The sequence below is a fragment of the Heloderma suspectum genome, chromosome 1 (genome assembly GCF_057233095.1).
Source record: "Heloderma suspectum isolate Gila_16-S chromosome 1, 16-S_ref, whole genome shotgun sequence".
Classification (NCBI taxonomy): Eukaryota; Metazoa; Chordata; class Lepidosauria; order Squamata; family Helodermatidae; genus Heloderma; species Heloderma suspectum.
In genome coordinates, this window is record NC_139458.1 from 65,574,146 (window position 1) to 65,595,959 (window position 21,814).

At 42.8% G+C, this 21,814-nt stretch overlaps 1 protein-coding gene across 2 annotated transcripts in view; it reads left to right on the forward strand.

Annotated features, from left to right (window-relative positions):
* SCG5 (secretogranin V) overlaps nucleotides 1–21,814 on the forward strand; it is a 45,865-nt gene that overhangs the window by 4,494 nt on the left and 19,557 nt on the right. For both annotated transcript variants that reach the window (XM_084844755.1, XM_084844765.1), the window contains exon 3: nucleotides 19,799–19,948. In XM_084844755.1, coding sequence (XP_084700881.1) covers nucleotides 19,799–19,948 — 150 coding nt within the window. The remainder of the gene's footprint in view (nucleotides 1–19,798; nucleotides 19,949–21,814) is intronic.

Consider the following 21,814-nt stretch of genomic DNA (forward strand, 5'->3'; position numbering starts at 1 on the left):
CAGTGTTATCTATTTTGCAGCAGCGATCCAGAGTACCAAGCTGGGAAGGAAGCATAATAACAACTATACATTCATCTACACTAGGGGTGGGCAACTTGGGCCCCTCCAGATATTTTGGCCTACAACTCCCATCATCCCCAACCTTTGGCCATGCTGCCTAGGGCCAATGGGAGTTGTAGGCCAAAATATCTGGAGAGCCACAAGTTGCCCAGCTCTGATCTACACACATGTGCTCTGCTACTGATCTGTGGCCCTCCCCCTGGCAGAGAAGGGGAAAGCTCAGAGCTTCCCTGGCTGTGCAGTTCTTTCTGTTGAGATGTTTATTAACACATAATATGCCAACAATTGATTGCATCGCAATATTATATAAATCCATTATATAATATTTTAATATCTACGTTTCTTTCTTTTTTTTCAAATGGGTCAGGGGAGAGAGTGCCGATATTATTTTCTAGTCTATGCTGCATAATCTGATCTACTACCTGGTATGGTACACATGAACAAAATATTTGATGTTGTCAGATTGTTCTGGACATAATAGTGATGGGTAAAACTACAAAGTTTGTGTAGTGGGTAAAATGGCAGTGATTATCATTTTAGTTATGTGGGAAGGGGAATGATAGGTCGGAGGGATAATATGTTAGAAGTTGAATGGCAGGAGGGAGTCGAAGTTGCAGAAGGGAACTGGATAGCGCCAGCATCACTGTAGCCAGGCTATCCCTGTCCAGGAACGCTGCAGCTGATGAGCCAGCTGAATCTCGCAAAAGGTGCTCTGAGCCCCCAAGACCCCACAGGCCTCAAGTGACTCTGTTGGATCCAGGAGCACCCCCAAGCTGCATACCTGCTTCAGAACAGATGGTACCCCAACTTCAGAGAATCATAGAATAGTAGGGTTGGAAGGAGTGTATAAGACCATCAAGTCCAACCCCCTGGACCACCTTCCAATGAGTCCAGTTTCCTGGACCTGGGAACCCACAATGCCTCCATCCTATCAGGATTTACTTGGCAGTAGGTGCCACTGATTTCAATGACATAACTTTCAAGTATGTGTTGTTAGGATTGCAGCCTTATGTTCTCCTCAGTGTATTATGTAATTCCATTAAATCAATAGGATATCCTTCCAAGTATGTATGTTTAGGTGTGTGTGTTGGAAAGGGAGTAGAAATGCATGTTTATGGCTGAAAATGTGAGTGTATGGATTGAGGGGATAATTTCTCAAATACAGTCAGGGCCAGAAATATTGGAACAAGGATAACTGTTTTGGCAGTTGGCCTCTGTACACCACCGCATTGCAGTTGAAAGGAAACACACCCAGATGGGAGCCAAGTCAGGACTTTCAGCTGTAATGCAAGGGGTGTGACAAAAGTGGAGCACTAACCATTCAGGAAGTACAGCCAGTGACATGCACACACACCCATCGTTAGGGGCTCATAAGTAATGGAACGAATGGCTGACAAGCAGCTGCATGGCCAGGTGTGTCCTGTTTCCTGGGTACCCCATGACCAATCAAGCAGATGAAAGGCCTGGAGGTGGTTCTGAGTGGTACATTTGCATTTGGTAGCTGTTCACTGGAACTCCCAACATGAGGTCCAAAGAGGTGTCCATGCGAGCGAAGGAGGCCATCATTAGGCTGAGGAAACAAAATAAACCCATCAGAGAGATAGCAAAAACATTGGGAGTAGCCAATACAGCAGTTTGGAACATCCTGAAAAAGAAGGAATTAATGGCAAGCTCAGCAACAGCAAAAGGCCTGGAAGACCACGGAAGACAACTAAAGGGGATGACCGCAGAATTCTGCTCATGGTGAAGAGGAACCCTTTCACAACATCTAGCCAGGTCAAGAACACTATTGAGGAGGTAGGCATGTCATTGTCAACATCTACAGTCAAGAGATGGCTTTATGAATGTAAATACAGAGGCTTCACAACAAGGTGCAAACCACTGGTAACACTCAAGAACCGAAAGGCCTTTGCCAGCAAACACCTAAAAAAGCCTGCCCAGTTCTGGAATAGGATTCTTTGGACTGATGAAACCAGATGGGAAGAGGAAAGTATGGAGAAGGAAAGGAACAGCTCATGATCCAACGCTTACCACATCATCTGTCAAACATGGTGGAGGCAGGGTTATGGCATGGGCATGTATGGCTGCCAATGGAACCAGGTCACTGGTGTTTATTGATGACCTGACTGCTGATCAAAGCAGCAGGATGAGTTCTGAAGTGTATAGGGCTATACTTTCTACTCAGATTCAGCCGAATGCTGCCAAACTGATAGGATGCCGCTTCATACTGCAGATGGATAATGACCCAAAACATACAGCAAAAGCTACCCAAGAGCTTCTCAAGGCAAAGCAGTGGGATGTTCCTCAATGGCCAAGTCAGTCACCTGATCTCAGCGCAATAGAGCATGCTTTTCACTTACTGAAGACAAGACTGAAGGCAGAAAGACCCACAAACAAGCAGCAGCTGAAAGCAGCTGCAGTAAAGGCCTGGCAAAGCATCTTGAGGGAGGAAACTCAGCATTCGGTCATGTCCATGGGTTCCAGACTTCAGGCAGTCCTTGACTGCAAAGGACTTTCATCCAGGTATTAAAGGCGATCCTTAAGTTTGAAATGATGTTGGTTTGTTCCATTACTTATGAGCCACCAACGATGGGTGTGTGTGTATGCCACTGGCTGTACTTCCTGAATGGTTAGTGCCCCACTTTTGTCAAACCCCTTGAATTACAGCTGAAAGTCCTGACTTGGCTCCCATCTGGGTGTGTTTCCTTTCAACTTCACTGTGGTGGTGTACAGAGGCCAACTGCCAAAACAGTTATCCTAGTTCCAATATTTCTGGCCCTTACTGTACATCCCATTTAATCTGCATTTTTGTGTTCGTTTATTTGGGTATGGGGAGCAAGAGGGTGATCTGAAGGTTTCATCACCAGCTCTAAAGCTGAGCAGGTGGGGGGCTTTGAGCTGACACCAGAGAGTTTTACATATTCTGCCATGAACTTTTGGGAGAAAGGGCAGGGTAAAAAGAGCCCTACAGGAGAAGACCAAAGGTCTCTAGACCAGCACCCTGTTTCATACAGTAGCCAATCAGGAAGTTCACAAGCAGGGCGTGATAAGAATAGCCCTTCCCTGTTTCCACCCTACGTCATCCCCAGCTGGAGGTAGCTATCATGGCTAATAGTTTTTGATACATCTGTCCTTCGTGAATTTGCCCGATCCCATCTTGTGACAGAGAATTCCATAGATTATGTGTTGTGTGGAAAAATAATATTTTCTCCTGTGTTGAATCAGTTTCATTGGGTGACCATCAATTTTAGTATTATGGAAAAGGGAGAAAGGGTTCCTCTCTCTCTATTTTCTCCACACTATGCAAATATAACAAATATCTATCCCCACCAACCAAAACGTAATGTAGAACAATGGGGTTGGATCCAACCTTGCTCTTCTGTGAACAGAAGAACCAAGATGCAGGGTGAGGGGTGAGGGAGGCAATTCCACTGTTCGGGAGGGTCCCCATACCCTCCAGAGCAGCTTTCACAGGCTGCAGGGGGAAGGACAAATTAGCAAAAATCATTTGTGATGCAGAGTGTTACAGAATAAATATCTCGATCTGTGTACTTTGAAACTGAACAGCTGAACATTCAAATAAAGGAAGGCTTCTTTGACAGAATTATGAAAAGCCTCCTCATAGTACTGAGTCTTTGTATAGCTGAATGTATAGTTGTTGTTGATTTCATTTTGTTAATCACCATTCTTTTAATGAGGAAGTTAAGGGGCTTCCCTTGGATTACCCAATTTTTATCTGCACAACAAAACTATGGTATAGGTTAGAGTAAGAGAGTGAGAGAGTGACTGTCCTCAGTTACCCAATGAACATCATGGCTGAGTGAGGGCTTGAATTCTGATTTGCCTGGCCAGGGGTGTTGTTAGAGAAGGGCCCACGTGGGTATGGGCCCCGGATCTTTTTTTGAGCTGTGCCCTGGATCTTTTGAGCTGTCCTAATTGCCCTTTTTTTTTTACATTTTCCCATTGACTTTCATTGGAAAACAAAAACGGCCATATCTTTTTTAGTTTGTATGATAAATACATGGATTTTGGAGGCTTGGTAGCCCCCATGGAACTGATTCAATCTGCCAAATTTCAGGCAGTTAGGCCCAGTGGTTTTGTGCTAGTCACAGGTAAAATTTGCTATTTTCAAGAAAATCTGTCAAAGCAAAGGGCTATATTTTTTTTGTGCTTCCACCTACATGCATGGAATTTGGGGACCTGCCAGCCCCCATAGAGATGACTGAGCCTGCCAAATTTCAGACAGTTAGGCATAGTGGCTTTTGTGCTAGCCACAGGTAAAATTTGCTTTTTCCAAGAAAATGTGTCAAAGCAAAGAGCTATAATTTCTTTGTTCTTTCACAAAAGTGTAGGGATGTATGAAACACTTGCCTGGCTCCGTTCCGGAGCATCCGCAGTGGGGGGGAGGCACTCTGTCCCTCCCCCTGGAATCCTCCATGGCCGGCTCCACTCCGCGGCAACTCCGCAGAGCTGCCAGCCGGGGCCAGCTGCTGCTGGAATTCCAGCCGCTGCCGGGCTGCTGTGGCCACATATGGCGGCCACTATGCCGGCCACCATTTGCATGGCTGCCAAGCCGTCATAGGCTACGTAAGTATTTACGTAGCCTATCACAACAAAAGGCAGCCACGCAAAAAGCAGGGGCGCAAATGGCGTAGCGGCCACCATTTGCCCCCCTGCTCTTTGTCGTGATAGGCTACGTAAGTATTTATGTAGCCTATCATGAAGAAAGGCAGCCACGTAAATGGCGGCCGCTATGACGGCCGCCATTTGCAGCTGCAGCAGCCTTGCAGTGGCCGAGAGACCAGCCGGACTCACCGAATCCGCCGCTGCCGGAGCCGCCGCCAGGTACACTCCGTCCTGGGAGAATTCCACGGGGTGGCGGGGGGGGGGGGAGGCCATTCTGCCACAGATTCCAGGGGACTTACTGGAGTCCATGGCAGAATTCTCTGACATCCCTACATAAGTGTATGGAATTTGTAAATCTGGCAGCCCCTATGGAGCTGATGGAACCTGCCAAATTTCAGGCGCTTATGTTCAGTGACTTTTGTGCTAGTCACAGGTAAAGTTCGCTATTTTCAAGAAAATGTGTCAAAGCAAAGAGCTATATTTTTTTGTGTGCTTCCACATATGTGCATGGAATTTGGGGACCTGGAAGCCCCTACAGAGATGACTGAGCCTGCCAAATTTCAGACAGTTAGGTCCAGCGGCTTTTGCGCTAGCCATGCGTAAAGTTTCCTTTTCTCAAAGTCTAAAACAAAAAGTAAAAACTGTCAAGTCACCCAGGGGATTAGAGATCCTAATCAGAAGGTGTTTAAGGTGACGGTTAGGAGGTCACTATCCCTAATCTCTGGTGTAGGGTTTTTCTGAGGTGCAAAAAACTTCTCTCCCCCTGCTTTTCTTTTCTGCTCTTACATGTCTGCTGTTGTGAGCTTGCCTACAATGAAATTTTGAAGAGAGAGAAAGAAGGGAAGAAAGAGCTCCATGTGAAATACTGGTATTACATACAGCATCAGATTTTACTGCCTCGAACTTTGGCTTCTGCAGAAGTTTAGTAGCTTCAGTACAGAAAAGGATCCAATCAGCCTCCACAAACTTCTTTCCCCCCCTCCACTTTAATTTCTCCTAAATAGCTGTAGGACTCAAATTATCCCAAAGGAAGGGTTAGGACTATGTGGCATCATGATCAAGAAACTGCTGGGGCTTTTAAATAGGGTCTACAGTTTTAAAAAAGCTAGAAAAAGCCCTCAGCCACCTCACTTCATAAAGTTCATTTAAGTATGTGCAATCCTTACAAACCCTCCACAGCCTCCTAAATTCCTCTGAAGTACTACCTCTCTGAAAGGAGCCACTTGGCTTAGGAAATTCTCTCTACCCCCTACCCCCGCACACATTTCCAGTCACCATTCGTCTTTTCTTCTTCCCTCCCCTATCCTGTTCTTTCTTTCTCTTCTTTATTCTACCCAGAGCATATCTTGGGGAATTCTTAAAGAGAATTCTCTTCAGTGGGCAAGAGAAGTTCTGAACTGTATTTGACTTTATACAAACAGACAAGAGGGTTGGTTTTTCTCCTTCTCCTCACTCAAGCCTTTGAGAAAAGTGGGTTCACATGGTTGCAGAGAAACAAAACTGGGGCTGTTTTGTTTGTCAGTTGCCATTATCCAGCAATAGGAAGGGCTGTAGCTCAGTGGTGGAGCACATGCTTGGCATGCAGAGGTCCCAGGTTCAATCCCCAGCATCTCCAGGTAGGACTAGGAAAGAATCCTGCCTGAAACCCTGGAGAGCCGCTGCTGCCAGTCAGTGTCAACAATACTGTGCTAGATGGTCCCAGGGTCTGACTCAGTACAAGGCAGCTTCCTGTGTTCCTCTGAACAGAAAGCTTTAATAAAAATAGGAGTTTTGGGTTTGTTTTTTAAGTGGAGGGTAGATAAATATTGCTAATTTATGCAATCCTATGTATGCCTACTGCGAAGCCCCATTATGTTTAATGAGGCTTACCCTCAGGAAAGTGTGCATAGGATTCCAGCACAAGTTACTTTTGCAGGGAGGTTTGCACCTTGATGTTCTGCATGTTTACTCAGAAATAAGTCCTGAGTTGTGAGCATGGTACTGCAGGCTTAATACAGTGCCTACCCAATTCTTTCTAATGAATTGACTACCCTTTCAGCTCAGTCCTATGCATGTTTTGTCGTTTGGGGGGGGGGGGTTGCATTAACTCTAGCTTCAGTGGTGAGGGAAAGGCACTTAGTGTATGCTCAGAGTTTCTCCATAACTGAGCCCTAGTTTTGAAAACAGACTCATTGGCTAAATCCTGGTGAAGTCTTGGCACAAATGAAGTTATGGGGAGGATGATACAATGAAAGCTTGTGCATAGAGAGGAGTTGCATGAAACAAGACATCTGTTTTTATGAAAAGTTGCTGGAGGATGGTAGGATGAGGAAGGATGGTTGCATGGAGGGGGATAGAATTGGTAGGGGGAGAATGCAAGTGCACAGTGGTGAAAGAAGAACATTCTGCACATGCTCAGATGCAATCTCTACTTAAGAACATAAGAACAGCAGTTCTGCATCACACCAAGGTGCTTCTAGGCCAGCATTCTGTTCACACAGTGGCCAACCAGATGCCCACTGGAAACCCACAAGCAGGACATGAGTGCAATAGCACCTTCCCACCCATGTTCCCATGTTCCCCTGCTGGTAAACATCTCCTCTGATGGGGCAATGAATCCTGAAATTTTTATCCAATTCTTCCAAGGAGTTAAAACGTTATTGGCAGTTCCCTTTAAAAGAAAATCAAAATATAAACCCTGCACCTATTTTTCTGACATTGGGCAGGTGTAATCCCCTTCTCGGGGCTACTATGCCTGAAATTATCCAGTTCTGATGAAGAGAAAAAAGTTAGTTTTTTTTCCTAATTACTGGGGAAGGGCAGAGAGTATTTCCAAGTAGCGCCAGAAAGAGTGAAGCGGCTGGGCCAAAGCTAAAAGGACACTCAGCTGTGGATGTGTCTGGTGGTGAAAAGAAAATCCGATGCTGTAAAGAACAATATTGTTTAGGAACCTGGAATGTCAGATCAATGAATCAAGGTAAGCTGGAGGTGGTCAAACATGAGATGGCAAGATTGAACATCAACATCTTGGGAACCAGCGAACTAAAATGGACAAGCATGGGCAAATTTAATTCAGGTGACCATCATATCTACTATTGTGGGCAAGAATCCCTTAGAAGAAATGGAGTAGCACTCATAGTCAACAAAAGGGTGGGAAAAGCAGTACTGGGGTACAATCTCAAAAACGATAGAATGATCTCAGTACGAATCCAAGGCAAACCAGTCAACATCACAGTAATGCAAGTCTATGCCCCAACCACTGAAGCCGAAGAAGCTGAGGTTGATCGGTTCTATGAAGACCTACAACACCTTCTAGAACTAACACCAAAAAAAGATGTCCTCTTCATCATAGGGAATTGGAATGCTAAAGTAGGAAGTCAAGAAATCACCGGGATAACAGGCAGGCATGTCCTTGGTGTACAAAATGAATCAGGACAAAGGCTAATAGAGTTTTGCCAAGAGAACACACTGATCATAGCAAACACTTTTTTCCAACATCACAAGAGGCAACTCTACACATGGACATCACCAGATGGTCAATATCGAAATCAGATTGATTATGTCCTTTGCAGCCAAAGATGGAGAAGCTCTATACAGTCAGTCAAAACAAGACCTGGAGCTGACTGTGGCTCAGATCATGAGCTTCTTATTGCAAAATTTTGGCTTAAATTGAAGAACGTAGGGAAAACCACTAAATCAGTCAGGTATGACCTCAATCATATCCCTTATGGATATACAGTGGAGGTGAGGAATAGATTTCAGGGATTAGACCTGATAGAGTGCCTGAGGAACTATGGACGGAGGTCCGTAACATTGTTCAGGAGGCAGCAACTCAATCCATCCCAAAGAAAAAGAAATGCAAGAAAGCAAAGTGGCTGTCTTGTATGATCAAAGCCTGATGAGGCTTTACAAGTAGCTGAGGAAAGAAGGGAAGCAAAAAGCAAGGGAGAAGGGGGAAGATATATCCAACTGAATGCAGAGTTCCAGAGAATAGCAAGGAGAGACAAGAAGGCCTTCTTAAATGAACAATGCAAAGAAATCGAGGAAAACAACAGAATGGGAAAGACTAGAGATCTCTTCAAGAAAATTGGAGATCTCAAGGGAACGTTTTGTGCAAAGATGGGCATGATAAAGGACAAAGAAGGCAGGGACCTAACAGAAGCAGATGAGCTTAAGAAGAGGTGGAAAGAATACACAGCAGAACTACGCAGGAAAGATCTGAATGTCCCTGATAGCCGTGATAGTGCGGTTACTGAACTTGAGCCAGACATCCTAGAGAGTGAAGTCAAGTGGACCTTAGGAAGCATTAGTAACAACAAAGCTAGCAGAGATGACAGTATTCCAGCTGAGCTGTTTAAAATCCTAAAAGATGATGCTGTTAAAGTGCTGCACTCAATATGCCAACAAATTTGGAACACTCAACAATGGCTACAAGACTGGAAAAGGTCAGTTTACATTCCAATTCCAAACAAGGGCAATGCCAAAGAGTGTTCAAACTACCATACAATTGTGCTCATTTCACAAGCCAGCAAGGTTATACTCAAAATCCTACAAGCTAGGCTTCAGTAGTATGTGAACCGAGAACTACCGGAAGTACAAGCTGGGTTCCGAAGAGGCAGAGGAACTAGAGATCACATCACCAACTTTCGCTGGATCATGGAGAAAGCAAGAGAATTCCAGAAAAACGTCTATTTCTGCTTCATTGACTACGCTAAAGCCTTTGATTGTGTGGATCACAACAAACTGTGGCAAATTCTTAAAGTGATGGGAGTACCAGACCACCTTACCTGTCTCCTGAGAAATCTGTACGAGGGTCAAGAAGCAACACTAAGAATCGGACATGGAACAACCGATTGGTTCAAAATTGGGAAAGGCGTATGACAAGGCTGCATATTGTCACCCTGCTTATTTAACTTATATGCAGAGTACATCATGAGAAACGCCGGATTGGATGAATCACAGGTCGGAATTAAGATTGCCAGGAGAATCATCAACAACCTCAGATACGCAGACGATACCACCCTAATGGCAGAAAGCGAAGAGGATCTAAAGAGCCTCTCAATGAGGGTGAAAGAGGAAAGTGCAAAAGCTGGTTTGAAACTCAACATTAAAAAAACGAAGATCATGGCATCTGGCCCCATCACTTCCTGGCATATAGAAGGGGAAGAAATGGAAGCAGTGACAGATTTTACTTTCTTGGGCTCCAAGATCACCGCAGACGGTGACCGCAGCCATGAAATTAAAAGACGCTTGCTCCTTGGGAGGAAAGCTATGGCAAACCTAGACAGCATAGCGAGAAGCAGAGACATCACCTTGCCGACAAAGGTCCGCATAATCAAAGCTATGGTTTTCCCAGTAGTAATGTATGGCTGTGAGAGCTGGACTATAAGGAAGGCTGAGCGCCGAAGAATTGATGCTTTCGAACTGTGGTGCTGGAGAAGACTCTTACGAGTCCCCTGGACTGCAAGGAGGTCCAGTCAGTCCATCCTAAAGGAAATCAACCCTGACTGCTCATTGGAAGGACAGATACTGAAGCTGAAGCTCCAATATTTTGGCCACCTAATGCGAAGAGAAAACTCTCTGGAAAAGACCCTGATGCTGGGAAAGACTGAAGGCAAAAGGAGAAGGGGACGGCAGAGGATGAGATGGCTAGATAGCATCACCGATGCAATGAATATGACCTTGAGCACACTCCGGGAGAGAGTGGAGGACAGGAAGGCCTGGCGTGCTATGGTCCATGGGGTCACGAAGAGTCGGACACGACTTAACGACTAAACAACAACAAGTCAACAGGAAGCATAAAGATTCATTTTTCCAAACATTGACTCAGGTTTGGTGCTGAGCTGAAGTGGTCCGACTACAAATTGGCCCGAGCAGAAGTGGGATGTTTTCCAAAATGCTGAATTGGGCTCTGAGTTGAAGTGGGGTGGGGGGTCAGTGCACACTTCTGATGTATGTATATATGTAATCTGTACACACACGCAAGCACACTGTATGCATGCACCACACACACGCACGCACACACACACATATTAGACGTGCGCTTAGACTTGTGTGTGTGTGTGTGTGTGTATATGCAAATTTGTGTTATGGGCCTGTGCTCTGGATCTTTTAAGACCCTAGCAATGCCCCTGTGCCTGGCCAATGTTAAACACTCTAAAGGGCTAATTACTGCACCACACTGGCTCTAGAGTTAACCCCGAGACTCTGAAAAGTGCCTAAACATGTTCATGAGACTCAGGCGTTGTTGATGATACGGGCAGGAACTTTGTTATTAAAATAACTTTCAAAAGCTTCCTTGATAAACGCTTTGCTGTTCCTTGCATAGACATTAGGTGGCTGTTGAGTGCTGGATGTAAGTTCTAGGAATCCACTTAAGACCGTATTTATACATTTTAGTCAGCAGATGGTGCACTGTATGTTAACAGCTAAGCAGAAGCCAAATGCATTTTGTAAGAGTGTAATGGAATAATGTCCAAGATGTTAGGGATACAAATCAAAGCTTGATGTTAACAACAATTTATTTGCTGCTGCCTGGGTTTTCTTTGAAGATTTCCTATAATTCCTTAAAAGAACAAAATAATTAAGTATACCAGTAACTACTACCACCTTCCTATATCTTACATTCATATTGCTGTGTTGCTGTCATTTAACAAATCTATAGCAGGGCAGTATGAACGAAGAGGCAGCTTGAAAGTAAGTATATTTTTAAAAAACTAACTTATTTTTACAGCACAATTCTGTGCATGTCTACTCAAAATAAGCCCCATTGAGTTAAATGAGACTTACTCCTAGGTAAATGTGTCGAAGCCTGTATTCTTAATAGACTAATCTAAACTGGAATTTGGATTCAAAAGATGTAGTCTGTCAAAGTTCCATCTGCATCAAGCATTTCTCTTGCAAAACCCTCATTCACTTTGATTGCAAAACCCTCATTCACCTAAAAGCCCAATCCCATCTGCTCTAATCTCAGAGTGCAGATGCCAACCAGGAACCAGAAAAGAGATTTAGAGATACCTTATAATCTGAATTCCAAGGAACATGAGCAAATTATATTAAATTTAACTGTCTTATTATGCAATGTACCAAAGGGTTTCAAAAAACACCTTGTTGGTGTTGATCAGATGAACAGCTGGGTAGCCTTTCCTGAGAAAAGGACAAGTGAGACCTGCTGTTTATATGTATCAATCCTGTTGGCTGTACTGCTTTAGCCTTCAAGTAGCACATTGGGGCAAACGGGCTATTATGCAGTGAATGATTTAAACATATACCCTGAAAGGTATGGCTGACTTTTTTTTTCTGTTTCAGGAATTTAAATTAATACAGAGATAAATTCAGTGGCTAATTACTTATAAAGTTCATTTGAAATCAAAATTAAATGTTTCCTGTATATAGCCTTCTATATAGGAGAGCTTACAGTTCCACTATGTTGCCCAGTCTTCAAAGGAAAATAAAATAAGTTAAGAGCTGATGCATTCTGTCTTACAGTCCCTTAACAATTAGACATTGAGAACACCAAACAGCTAATCCCAGTCCCCACCTCCAGTCCTCCTGTGGATTTATTCTCCATTGCCTGTGTTATTGTTTTTCATTGTTTTGTCCATCAAAACTGCAATTGATAGTTCTTAAGCTCCTTTCTTTGAGTGAGTTCAGTAGTCTAAAAAGCTTGCTGGAAAGAATACTTTGCTGGTATACTTTGGAGAGAATAGTGCAACTACCAAATTGGCTCTAAAATAATTTGCCTGAGGAATGTCACCAGCCATCCTGATATACACCTTCTGAGTTTCTGTGTCACCACATTAGGTATGTCATGATTATCATTATCACGGACATCAGTGCATATGTTACATACCACACATCTTTGGAGAGGCATTCCCATCAGCTGTGTTTGTTTGGTGGGGGGCATTGTGTGTGTATGTGAAAGAGAGAACACAAAGCTACCCAGATAGGGGGATGAAAATACACTCTGTGAAAATGCACTCTGATTCCAGTGACCAAGAGCATCTCTACAACAGCCTAAAATTCTGCATTTAAAATGGGGCTTTCTGCTTTCGTTTTAAATGCAGGATCACGACGGACTCCCTTTATACGTGTTTCCTCCCCCTTTCCCCCCTTATCTGAGTCTTCCATATATTTCATTACACACCCACTAGATGGTGCTATGGTCTAACTCCTCTTATTGCGGCTTTTCCTCTTTTCACGGAAGGAACTCAAGCGCTGTAATTTAAGAGCTCATTATCTCCTATCTTTAAAAAAATGTAATAAAGGTCATTTGGTGAGAGAGATGTCATGGAGGTTCACAACATCATCTAAAGGACCTGCAAACTTCCATGAATAACCAATCTTGATAGCAGGATAAAAGCTCCATGTGAAGAAGCCCCAAGTCCACATAAGTCCTGGAGAGGCTGCAGAACGTATCTCAGGTATTACTAAATCTGGGGACTTTAGCAACAGCTTCTGCACATCTAGCATGCATAGATTCAACATGGCTTGAAAACCTATGGGTGAACTGAGGTCAGCACAAGGGTTCCCTGAACAGGTGACTATTCTGCATTCTATTCATTACTTCCTTGCACAACTCCTTCCTTTGTACTCTTTCCCAGCCACTGTGTTCAATATATCAAGAGGGCAGTCTTCTGTTGACTTTTGTGGTTGACAGTGTAGCATATTTATACTGCATTATTTTGATTCTGGAGCTGCATTGCCTAGTAAGCCTAACATTGAAAGTACAATGCCAGAATTAATGGTGTGTTTGAATTACTGTCTGCAATAAAGCAGTCAGCACTTTGTTTCTGCCACTCTGGCCCTTTACTAGGTAAACAGTTCATGAAGGTTTATAAGGAATATGATTTGCAAACACTATAAAATCACTCAAAAGTGCAAAAAATAAGGCATTAAAATCAGGGGGTTATTGGCCCTGTCTTTTGGGAGAAAAAAAGAGTTGGGATGGGTGGAAGAATCTTGAACTGAAGGAAACAATAATGTGTATTGGTATAAAAAATTTGCTTTGTATGTAGTCCAGAGAAATTTTGGCAAGCACTGGAAACTGTAACTATATACACACAATAAATAATAGACTATATATGGAGACTGTGAGATTACTTTTTGCATAGTGGGCAGAGCTGTGGTGTAAAGGAGTCTGTACAGTGTACAAGTGTTGACTTGATGGTTTCTGAAGGACTTTTTCTATACAACTAAGTGGTAAACATGGATATCCAAACACTTTGGGGAATGTAATACAGAACAATAAAATTTTGGTCTTTGGGATTTCAAAGCAGCAAACACTCAATTGAAAGGCCTGTGTTTATGTTTGTTAAAGAGATGTTGTAGGTGCCGAAAACACTTGTTTGTCAGCACCCTGAGCAAAAGTATATAACACTGGAAAGCATTTTCTATAGACCTCTTCTTCCATTTTGCAAAATAGACATATCTGCACTACAAACTTGTATTGGGTGTATTATACTAGTTTAACTGTTATGGCTTCCCCCAAAGAATCTTGGGACTGTAGTATGAGGGAAAGTGCCAAGACTTTTCTGTTAGCCGAGTTTCCTGGCAGAGGGAATGACTATTAACCCCTTTTAAGTTTGTGGTATAAATTATTATTTTACAAGTTTGAGTTACAGAATAGGAAGTTTTTCTTTTTAGTTGGAAATGGAGCTCTGGTCATTTTGACAGAGAACATTAGGAAACAGGTTAAAAAAAAATTATTCAACCAACAAAGCAAACACAAAGTCATAACCATTGACTTATAACATTAGGTCTGTAGTTACATAGCTCTTGGTTCAAAATACAAGGTAAGACACATTACAGAGATTGAGTCTTTTTAATAGGAAACAGTTATATAAATGAGGAATCCAAGGTTTCCTCTCCCCACTCCCAGTGGTGCAGCGAAAAGGAGGCTGACTGGAGGGAACTATTCCAACTCACTGGAAATTAGGAATTTGGTTTTATCTCTGGAGACTGTTTTAACTTGTTCCTATGCCTGTTGGAAAATTCATTCCCTCGAAATTCAGGATTTCCAGGATGGTGAGTGATGCAATGCAGAATGGATACAGTCCATGGAGAATTCTGAGTGTTTGTGTGCCCTAGTATATAGATTTTGGTGATTAATGCCGGGTTGTCCATTCCAGCATAAAGAACTTCTTGTTGCTGTCTGATCCATTAAACTACTGGTATGCCACTACTGGCTGCTTCTCATCATCCCATCAAAGATAGAAAGAAGTGAATTACTTCAATCTGCCCACATCCACTATTTTTAGATAAATAGAAATGCTGTTTACATGGAATCCACATTGACAGGGGAAATACATAAAAAAGACACGCTGTGGGTAAAATCCAATGCAAGTCCTACTTAGAGTACACCCATTCAAATGAATGGGATTAACTCTAAATAGGACTTATGTTGGTACCCTGTGAATTTAAATAATTAGGAGTGTATCTGAACATAACAGAAAGACTGCCATGCTGGGTCAAATTGAGGTCCATGTAGTCTAGTATTACAGTGACCAACCAGTCAGATACATTGGTGATATAAGCAAGGCATGGCATGAAGTTATTTATTTGGCATGAAGCATAGAAGTTCCATATAACTGTCATGGCTAACAGTAGTTGTGGGCACTATCCTCCAATTGTGATTAGGGTGGCGGTGCTAGAGGGGAATGCAGAATCCTGAATTCCAAATTTATGATTTTAAAGAGGTTAACATCTGCTTTATGCTTTTTTTCATATGGCCTTTTTAGCCATATGCCTGTACTTATGCACACCCTTCATTTAATTAAGTTTGCATGTGAAAGACATAAAGATACACACGAACAAGATGTTTTACACACAATTAGCATTGGTCTTAAAACATCTGGACTCTTTCCTATGGTTGGATTTATGGAATTTCTAAAGCAAATACATAATTTCTGCAAAGTTGCACACTGAATAGTATTTTTAAATGATATGCTTGACTTTGTCTCCTTGCATTATGCTATTGTCCCACAATGCACCATTACAATTTTGCAGAGTGAAAAATGTCACTTGGAAGAAAATTTATACTACAGTAAAATGTGTTGTCTATGTTCCAATGCAAAATGTTCATTCTTACATTTAAAAAAGAATAATCTATGTAATTAGAAAAGCAATCTTTAAATCTGGGGCATGAATTCATATTTATGATCCTCTTTGTGAAATAATTAATACATAAGTGGCCAGATATTCTTGCTGGGTCACTGACAGCCTGAAACTAATTGTGTGTGGTAGCTGTTGTAATGGAGCACCAGGGGGGAGTAGGAACAAATCTGTTCTGCCACACTTAGTCCCAATTTCTCTCAGATCTTAAGTGTGTGGGACTGGCTTCACAATGGCCAATGTGCATTTATGATGCTTCATAGGAAAGCTGTTTCCATCCTGCTTATTGTGGTGCAATAACTTAATGTACAGCTAATACAGCTGTGTGGCAGATCTCACATGGTATTTGTTCCTGGCATACCAGGCTTGACCTATGCTTCCATCCCAATATTCTGGGCTGACAAAAGAAAAATGCTCCATTCTGACAGTGAAACATTTGTGACTCACTAAGCCTAAAGTAAACACCTGGGGGGATCTTCACGAGAACGGAATGAGAAGCGTGTTGGAGTATTGCCTGGATTTTCATGAGATCGGCTTTGGTCCGTCAGGGACCCACAAAGCAAGAAAAGCCGAGTGTACAGCACTGTTAAAATCCGGTTTTCAGGGGTCACACAGCACTTGAAAGGAACATACTTCTGAGTAGGGTGGGGGGAGTAAAACTGATTGTCATCAGACTGGCAGGGGATGCTCAACCAATGAGAAAGACTTGTCCCCCCTCCCCGGTCCAGGCTCCCCCCTGCTACATTATTATAAATGGAGAGCAACTAATTCACAAAAAGCTCCCTTTTGCTACTATATTATCTCCGCCCCAATGTGCGCACTTTTGCCTTGAGAAGACAAATAGCTTCCCATCTAAAGGCTTCCCATGAAAGCAGCCCAGCCCCTCAATTTCACCCCATTCCAGCACTCTGCCAGGGAATTATTGCTTCCAATCAACCTTTCTACCCCCCTTCCTCCTCCTCCCTGCTCACAATGAGCTGAGAAGCATCCATGATCTTGAATTATCACTGTTGTTGTTTAGTTGTTCAGTCGTGTCCGACTCTTCGTGACCCCATGGACCATAGCACGCCAGGCCTTCCTGTCCTGCGCACTCTCCCGGAGTGTGCTCAGGTTCATATTCATTTCATCGGTGATGCTATCTAGCCATCTCATCCTCTGCCATCCCCTTCTCCTTTTGCCTTCAGTCTTTCCCAGCATCAGGGTCTTTTCCAGAGAGTTTTCTCTTCGCATTAGGTGGCCAAAATATTTGAGCTTCAGCTTCAGTATCTGTCCTTCCAATGAGCACTCAGGGTTGATTTCCTTTAGGATGGACTGATTTGACCTCCTTGCAGTCCAGGGGACTTGTAAGAGTCTTCTCCAGCACCACAGTTTGAAAGCATCAATTCTTCGGCGCTCAGCCTTCCTTATAGTCCAGCTCTCACAGCCATACATTACTACTGGGAAAACCATAGCTTTGATTAGACGGACCTTTGTCGGCAAGGTGATGTCTCTGCTTCTTACTATGCTGTCTAGGTTTGCCATAGCTTTCCTCCCAAGGAGCAAGCGTCTTTTAATTTCATGGCTACAGTCACCGTCTGCGGTGATCTTGGAGCCCAAGAAAGTAAAATCTGTCACTGCTTCCATTTCTTCCCCTTCTATATGCCAGGAAGTGATGGGGCCAGATGCCATGATCTTCGTTTTTTTAATGTTGCGTTTCAAACCAGCTTTTGCACTCTCCTCTTTCACCCTCAACAAGAGGCTCTTGAGATCCTCTTCACTTTCTGCCATTAGGGTGGTATCGTCTGCATATCGGAGGTTGTTGATAATTCTCCCAGCAATCTTAATTCCGACCTGTGATTCATCCAACCCGGCATTTCTCATGATGTACTCTGCATATAAGTTAAATAAGCAGGGTGACAATATGCAGCCTTGTCGTACTCCTTTCCCAATTTTGAACCACTCGGTTGTTCCATGTCCGGTTCTTACTGTTGCTTCTTGACCCTCGTACAGGTTTCTCAGGAGACAGGTAAGGTGGTCTGGTACTCCCATCACTTTAAGAATTTGCCACAGTTTGTTGTGATCCACACAATCAAAGGCTTTAGCATAGTCAATGAAGCAGAAATAGTTGCTTTTCTGGAATTCTCTTGCTTTCTCCATGATGCAGCGAATGTTGGCGATTTGATCTCTAGTTCCTCTGCGTCTTCGAAACCCAGCTTGTACTTCCGGTAGTTCTTGGTTCACATACTGCTGAAGCCTAGCTTGTAGGATTTTGAGCATCATCTTGCTGGCATGTGAAATGAGCGCAATTGTGCGGTAGTTTGAACACTCTTTGGCGTTGCCCTTCTTTGGAATTGGAATGTAAACTGACCTTTTCCAGTCTTGCGGCCATTGCTGAGTGTTCCAAATTTGTTGGCATATTGAATGCAGCACTTTAACAGCATCATCTTTTAGCATTTTAAATAGCTCAGCTGGAATACTGTCATCTCCGCTAGCTTTGTTGTTACTAATGCTTCCTAAGGCCCACTTGACTTCACTCTCGAGGATGTCCGGCTCAAGTTCAGTGACTGCACTATCATGGCTATCAAGGACATTACTATCATGGCTATCAAGGACATTAAGATCTTTCCTGTATAGTTCTTCTGTGTATTCTTTCCACCTGTTCGTAATCTCATCTGCTTCTGTGAGGTCCCTGCCTTCTTTGTCCTTTATCACTATTATTATCACTACTGCAACTTTAAATAACACAGCATCAAGATAGCGATTTCACAGAGAAGCGAAAGAGCACTTTAGGGCGAGTTATTAAAGTCAGCCTTTAACCCTTTAAATGGTTTAATGATTTACCATGGCTCTGTATGCATTGGTATCTGTTAAAGACTCACTGTAGGGGACTAAATTTATTTCCTACTTCTGAGTAAACATGCACAGAAGGTGGGTGTTCTGGTTTGCTTTCTCTGTAGCCAGACTCAGCCAATCATGGGTTCCCACTGCTATAAGCAGCACTAGTTAGCACTTCATGCTGGCTGAGCCCGGTCAAATGCACGATCAGTTTATAAAAAAATAAATAAAGTGGGTGGGTGTCCTAAACTGGGGGCACCTAGGTATGCAGGGTGGCTGATGTAGTGAAGAAGATAAAAAGCAACTGCAGTGACTGGCAAAGTGAAGCGAGGAGAAATAAAATACTGGAACTCTGAAGTGCCTGGCTGCGAAATGGCGGAAACCTTGGGGAAATAGATACCCCTTGACACATCTGAAGTAGGTGCAGAGGATAGAAGCACACAGCACAAGCGTGGAGAGCCTGAATTAAAGGGGGAAAAACCTAGAGTACAAGTAATCTCAGAAAATAAGGATTTTCCACCGCAAAGCCTGGGATGGCTTCGGTTTTGCCACGACGTCATCTGCTGCCAATGACCTCCAGATGCTCCCAATTAGCAGCAGTTCATCCGGGAGAACAACCCCCTGTTCTCTGGTTCCTCATGTGATAGGATTGGCCATTAGGTTATGGTCCTAAGATAGGTTGAAAAATACTCAGCGCGGATCCTGACCAGGATGGATGGATAATTTATTCCAGCCACAGGAAGCCTCTTTAGAACAGTGGTGCTGACTTTAGATGCCCACATTTTAAGAGTTCTATTACTGCTGTTCAGACTTCGCTGATCATGAGATATTTGTGGCCAGGTTTAATGTACACCTTCAAATGTATGATTTCAAGCATAACAGTAAACTGTGTGAAATATAATGACATGTTGGCTCAGTTTACACATCATTATGAACAACCCACAGTTAACAAGCCATGAGTTGTTTATGACAGGTGAACTGGGTCGTTGTCTTAGAAGAAGTGAATGTGAAATGATAGTGAGATATCTAATAATAGTGAGATAGTGAGATAAAGGGAGGTTTTGTGTCCTGTCGTAGACTCCATTAATTTGGTTCTCTTGATATTAGGGAAATAAACAGGGCCCTTGGCTTAGATGTCTTAGCAAATCTAATGCAAAATTTTATCATGTTATTGAAAAGATTGTGTGTATGATTCTGTCTTCATTAGGTGGTGCACATGAAGGTCTGCAGCATTTGGGGCCTTATGGAAATATCCCGAATATTGTAGCTGAGTTGACAGGTGACAATATACCTAAAGATTTCAGTGAAGATCAGGGATACCCAGATCCTCCAAATCCTTGCCCAATTGGAAAAACAGGTAAGCTGCAGGGGCTCACTACAGGATTTGGTGCTGAATTCTGAAAATATTTGTATTGGGTAGTTTCTGAATAATGTTGTACAACAGTTAGAATGGTTTTGGTGTAAATTTGCATTAACAATTATAGTTTTTAAAAATCTAAATTATGCACTAAATAATCCAGATTTCCTGATCAGAGTAAATTATTCACACAATTATACAACATTAAAGTATGCTTCATTTGCAAAGTTTATTCTGCTTCCAAGATGCAAGGTTTTTAAAGGCATGATCCTATGCATGTTTAGATTGAAAAAAGTCCCACAACTCCCAGCATTCCCCAGCCAGTATGGTTGGCCGGGAATGCTGGGAGTTGTAGGACTTTTTTCTGTCTCAACATGCATAGGATTGTGCCCTTAAAGTAGTGGCCATTTTTGGCAGAGGGGAGATAGAAGGTGGGAAAGGTATAGAAATTGGGTACTAATGAGTAGCAGGGACCAGGGAGTAATAAGGAATCGTGGAAGGGACCGTAACCCAGAGCACCGTCTTCATTTACGTACCCGGCCAATGCTCTGTTGAAATGTAGGCCATGTTGGCTACTCAGAAATGTAGGTGTAGAATCTGAGATCATATATTTCATTGGTCCATCTCACAATTTAACTATGTTACGCAAGATTTCTTCTTCATACGAAATGGCTGTCCCTAGCACAAAAAGGTGCCATGAGGTTGTGGTACCCTATTTGATTTAAACAGAGGTATGGAAGAGCTGCTTAATTAGATTTCTTCTTGGACAGAAGTGTAGTATAAGTCAATTTTGAAAAGTTCAAACTCCTACTTTTTATAACCCTAAGCACACTTACCAGAAGCTGGCTCTCTTTATACAAGGCATTTATAGTGCACTCGTGACTGGCCACCCACAGATGTTTGCGGGTCCATTACATGACGCCGTCATCATACAGGGCCCCTCCTGCGCTACCCCCAGCAAAAAGTGTAGTTAAAAAGAAAGTTCTTTTAACCCGCTTCGGGTTTCAGTCAGAACCAGTCAGAACTCTAAAGAAGCTGTCCAAGGTACTCCTTTAAACTTCTGACTGGTTCTGACTGAAACCCCGAAAGGATTCGCTGCCTCATTGACATCAGAGCCACCAGCCTCCACTGCTTAAATGCCCAAGATCAGGACAGCAACCCTTCAAACCAAGTATGATAAATTGTGGATTATACGGTCTGAGTTTATGTATTTTTACTCAGAGGTAAGTGTGCATAGGATTGCAGATTTAGTTTCATTCCCCTTTCACTTCAGTCTTGCAGATGTCCTGGCTATGGGACTGAAGAAACTTCACTATTGGCATTTTCAGTGAAAATTTCCAAATGACTTGCATACTCATATGGTATGAAAAACATGCAGAAGCCCCTCGTGGTGTGCCTGACAATAAACAACTATTGTGTAACTTCTTTCCCTAGAAATAGCATCTAAATTCTCACTTTGTTCCACAACTCTTATCATTCCTAATATAGATTTGGATTTCTTTTTTTCTTCAGATGTACTGTTTCTCCTGTTTACCCCTATACTCTGTTAGTGCTTAAAATATCAAGACTGAAATCATATCTCCAGTAGAATTATTGTGTATAAAGAAGGAGATTTCTGGCCTTTCCCCCTCAAAGCATTGGTTTAAAATTACAGCCCCCAAAATGATGGTTGTTCAACTAAGATGATGCATCCTGATATGAAAACTGATGGTATTCCTTGGAAACTGCTGCTGTCTAAGTAAAGCTGCCCTTTTTCATGGATACATTCTGAGTGAAGAATCGTAGCTTACTAGGATCTAAGCAAAGTGGTTTTCAGCAATTTAAATATAAACTTCATTCTCTGCCCAAGTAGAGACTGTAAAAACA